Source organism: Nicotiana tabacum, chromosome 22 (assembly GCF_000715075.1).
Source record: "Nicotiana tabacum cultivar K326 chromosome 22, ASM71507v2, whole genome shotgun sequence".
NCBI lineage: Eukaryota > Viridiplantae > Streptophyta > Magnoliopsida > Solanales > Solanaceae > Nicotiana > Nicotiana tabacum.
In genome coordinates, this window is record NC_134101.1 from 176,093,286 (window position 1) to 176,098,657 (window position 5,372).

Consider the following 5,372-nt stretch of genomic DNA (forward strand, 5'->3'; position numbering starts at 1 on the left):
CTATCTAAGTAGGATGGAAGCCCTTGGCCTCGTATAATCAGAAAATTACAAGTTCAAACCGTAAAAATAATCTTTAGCAAAAATGTCAAGTAATATGTATAATAGACTCTGTGAAGTCTGTCTCCTCCTAGAACTCCGCACATAGCCTGAACTTAATGCACTATACTACCTTTTTTGGCTATTTTATAATAACAGTTATTTAGAAGAAAATTTTCATAAAACATTATCTTTTAGTAGTAATTAGTCATCTATAGATATCATTTGCTATATTACTGATTATAGATACCTTTTATGCGGTTATAAGATGTATTTGATGTATTTAAGCTATTGTATTCATAAATACAGTAGCAAAAATAGGCGTGAATCAGGGAAGTCCAGCTAATCAGTTGTTGTATTCGAGTATATTCGACTGTATTCATGGAGTGAAACATGGGATTACAGCTGGACAGATTATTGTATTCGACTGTATTCACGGCATGAAATAGGGGATTATACTGTTTTAAAACAGAAAGTGAATCAATTAACATAATAGACTCCTAATATAACTCAACAAACTCAATTATAACACACAAAATTTGTATTTTCAGTTATAAAAAAGATTCTCAACCGAAAAATACCCCAAAAACATAGAAATCTTTAGAGAAATTATATAATACATCTGAATACATAAATTATATTAATTAAAAAAACTTATGAATACATTCATGGCATATAGTGAGACAGTGAATACAATGAAATACATAGAATACAGCGGGATACATTGAAATACAATGGGGAAAAAAGATAGTGAATACAATGAAATACATGGAATACAACGAGACACATTGAATTACAATGAAAAAAAAGACAATAAATACAATGAAATACATGAAAATATATTGAAATATATTAACAGAAAATCAAGTTGCTCAGCCCCAAACTCCATCGTCTTTGTTCAAGAACAAACCAACCGGATTATATGTCGGTGGCTGCTGTTCAATAATCAATTTAATGTCGGCGGCTGCTGTTGTTGGTGAGAATCTTGAACATAGCAATCTTCAAGAATCAGTGCATCTATTATAATGGGATGGGGGCTTTGCACAAGAATCAGTTTTGACTGATAATTAATATATCTACAAATCAAGGAAAGAAGGGACAGAGAAAGGGAGGGAGGAGAAAATCAATTGTATTGGCATAAAGATTGTTGGTGAGAATCTTGAACATAGCAATCTTCAAAATGAGGCATATTTCCTTGATTTGTAGATAACAGTAGTTAAGCAAGCCCAAGTTGAACACGAGTCTCTTGAGGCATGAAACGACGTCGCAATTAACTGTTACAAATTGATAGTGACATCTGGCAGCCGGTCTTTGAGATCTCCGCACTCACGTGTATGATCTTCTTTGTATTTGCGTTCTTGATAATTGAATTGAAAACACAGAGAAATACGAGAAGAGAAAAAGGCAAAAGCACCATTTTGACTAATGGTAGGTGATGTGGGTGAGAGAAATTTTGAGATTGAGTATCGTGTTTTCAGGGAATGGGGGAAGAGAATGGGATGTATCAAAGTAGAGAGAAAAATATAGCGTAACTGATTAGCGTATTTAGTGGCTTAGGGCTAGGAGGTAACCAAAATTAATATTTTGCTATAAACCTTAAAAGGTATTTATAGAATATAATTTTTTTAAATGGTATTTATTTAAAATAAATAAGATGTTAACATTTGCTGTATGAGGTAAAAATCTCATATTTAAACACCCTTTTCTTTGTCACAAAAATATTGCGAAGCAAGGGCCTAAGACTCCAGACAGCCCAAAACGGCCCACATATGGGAGGACATAATGTAACAGTAACCCTACATTTGTATGGTGAAAAATGTTGCCACCAGTGCTCAAAATCATCTAACCTCTAATTGACATTCTCGTAATTACTTTCAAGATCTACTTAGTAACCACCACATGATCAGTCCAGTTATATAATGTATAAATATAAACTCTTATTGCCCTAAAAATATTCAAAACGCAACTACCCTCCCATCTCATTGCCTGGTTGTCTCATCACCTGCTTAGATTCTGCTCTAGTCTTATTAACCACATTCTTGTCTGTATCTTCCTTCAAAAAGGCCACATAAGTTTGTAATATAACAAAAGACAGAATCTTTGGTATATTACAGACAGCACAGATAGATTTCTGCTGCGGTGTCCATTTGACCAGAAATCTTGTCTCACTCTCTTTTAAAATATTTCCAACCCTAACATGCAGGTGAGCTAGCTTTCTAATTTTCCTCATCAGATTATCCAATTTGTCACGTTCACTTCAATCTTGGAAGCAACCCATTATGCTGACTTTGTTCATTTATATATACACGTTTATTTAACAGGTCTTTCAAAGGCTATTCAAGACTGCAAATGAGACTACTACCTCTAGCCCTCCTATAAGCAAGAAAGAAACTGCAAATAGTAAGTGAAAAAGACCCTCTAATCCCTTTCATTTTCTTCTATTTTTGTGAGTTTCCTTATGGATTTAACTTTTATTCACTCATAGTGTAATGAAATTTTTACAATATGACCACAGTTTAGCCTGCTATAGTGGTTACTTGCGTTATTTATTGTTTTGACATTACGTGTAATCATCTTTTGAATGATCTGATAGTGTAAAATTTTAATATATTGTCGGTGTATAGAAGTTAAAAATCTTGCTTATTTTTTTTGGTTTTTAGATCAGAAGGTGAAATCAAAAGACATTGTTTTGTTTGGGATCTGTCGGGGGAGCACTAGAAGAAGAGGTGATAACAGTAGATCAAGAAGCAAGACCTTCAATATATTCAAAGCATTATGCAGGAATAAGGACATTAGTCAGGAGTATTTTTATAGCACAATTCATCTAAGGAGGGTAGAAAGTAATCCTAGAAGGCAACATTTTGAATATTGCATTAACATGAAAAACAAAAGTCTTACACGAGGATTAAGCATCTCTCACAAGGCTGCAGATTCAGTAGGACATACGCAAGTTTTGCCCATCACTGATTCTGCACCGCCATCATCATCATCGTCGTCGTCGTCGTCGTCGTCATCATCATCGTCGTCCTCAACAAAGGATAAAGCGCGACGCTCTAATGGAGAAAAGAAAGACGAAAAAGCTAAGGGAGATAAAGCTAAGACCATCTCTAAGATGAAAGAGCTACTAAGATGGGCTGTTGCTGCCAAATCTGACAAGGGCCGTCAATACATAGGCAGAAAGGTGAACATTTATTTCCTTTTTATTTTTTAAGAACTTTACCCTATGAAAAATTTCTTCCATGACTCAACAAAACATTTATCCATACATAAATGAACGAGATTTATATACACTGATAGTGTAAAGCTTTTTAAATTATCGATATATTTTCATTTGTTGTAACATATATGTTACGTGTCCTGCCTCATTTTCCAGGTATTCAACAACTTTCGCAATAGGGCAGCATTGAAGGCAGTACCAGATGATGATCAAATGAGTAATGAATCCCCCAAAATCAGCTTCAGATGGGAAGTTGAAAGTTGCTCCACAACTTCCTCTGCTTACTCTGCCATTTCAATGCCGGCTTCCTTAACCAAGAATGACCAGTCCTTCAATATCAATTTTCCTTCTGTAAAATCAACTCCTCTCCACATAGATCAGTGCCCTGCTGCTGGAAAATTGAACTGGATCACCTCAGATTCTGAATGTAAGGTTCCTTAACCCTTATAGTTGCTTTTAATTAGACTTAAGTTATTGTATATGCAGAGGTGGATTTGAAAGTGGGCAGGGCCGATGAGCTCAATCATCTGACTTTTGATCTTAAGGGTTTTAAATAAAATATATGGCCCGTTTCAACATACACACATACAGGGTTTGGTGACCCCTCTACTCCAAATATAGGTCCACCTCTGTGTATATGTATGCATACCGACAATGCATGAACTTTTTGCACTATTACTATGGTTTAACCTGTAATAGTTGGTTAGTTATCATTTTTAGCGTGTCGCCAATTATTGTATATCACTAGAAATTTACCTTAATTACTGTGTAATACTTTCTATACTATTAAATTTGTCTTTTTAATTATTTGTGCTTCCATAAATCCATCAATCTGATTGACTCTTGTTTCTTCTTTTAACAGTTGTAGTGCTAGAGCTATGAAGACTAGGATCCGAAGGAGTCATATCATCACTAAGTGCACGTTTATGGCCTGTTCAGTAATTGATGAGTAGAGATTTGATCCTATCGGATGTAATGACTACGAATTTTGGAGGGCGGATTAATGTAACTTTAAATCAATGATGTGAAGTTTAGATTTAATTTTCTATTGATCTTCTAACCAATGTTCTACTCTTTAATATTCCAATTCCAATTTATAAAAGAAATGGAATTATGATACATTAGAAGCATTTATTTGAAGAGGGATTTACTAACTAAAAACTTTAGAAGTACAATTAAATGGTCGTTAGATAGTTAAACCATCACTCATATGCAGTCATCATGAAAGATTTGAGAAAAATCCAGCCCCAATATTCTGCATCTCGTTTCTAAGATAGCGTAAAGTATAAGTTTTTGCAAAAATTGAGTTTAGAACGCACAAAAAAGATTTTGATGGGATTTTTGCAAAAACCTGTATATATATATATATATATGGCGAAATTACAGATGTTGAGGCATTTATTGCCCCAGGTATTTATAGCGTTTGAAATGTTCTTTTGAAGTTTGTCTTTCAAAAGAAATGCTATTGAAACAAACATTGAAAGAACTGCTAAAATGACTGGATTCCCAAAAAGTTTTTTCTTTTTTCCCTCCTTTGCCAATGCATCGGCTACTCTATTCTGCTCACTAAAGGTGTACTTGATCTTCAATATCACAGCTAACAAATCAGTTGCATGCATTCATAAACAATAGGTTCATAAGTTAAGCTTCCCTTACACAACATATTAACTACCTTTGTTGAATCTGTTGCAATTTTCAATGATGTAAGATTTTGTTGTGCTGTAATTTTTAGTCCCTACTGAGAGCCATTAGTTCTGCCTGGTTTTTAGTAGCATAAAGTATTCCCTCCATAAAGCCGATGATCCAGTCACCCCAACGGTTTCCAATGAGGCCACCTATGCCTCCCCGTCTTTGGGTTTCCCAGTAATGAATCATTAGTATTCACTTTGAATGACTCGCCAAAATTATCAATTTCCGATAACAAATCTCCCTCCAAATCCTCATTATTCATTTTTGAAAAGTTTTACTAATTTTTCAATTTTTCACTTTAATTCTCACCATTTTGATGTTGAAACTCAAATAAAATCATGAAGTATATATAGAAATTGAACAAGGGCACTTGCCCAATAATTGTAGATAAAATCCCTCTCTCAAAATTGTCCACTCTCGGACCTAGGGT

General features: G+C 34.4%; 1 protein-coding gene across 1 annotated transcript; it reads left to right on the forward strand.

The window, feature by feature from the left end:
• The first annotated feature begins 2,001 nt into the window (after positions 1-2,001).
• Positions 2,002-4,369, forward strand: LOC107802604 (uncharacterized). The gene is made up of 5 exons (XM_016626137.2): positions 2,002-2,239; positions 2,358-2,436; positions 2,697-3,217; positions 3,410-3,680; positions 4,116-4,369. Exons 1-5 carry the CDS (start codon positions 2,234-2,236, stop codon positions 4,133-4,135), a joined length of 897 nt encoding a protein of 298 aa, XP_016481623.1. The 5' UTR covers positions 2,002-2,233; the 3' UTR covers positions 4,136-4,369.
• The last annotated feature ends 1,003 nt before the right edge of the window (positions 4,370-5,372 follow it).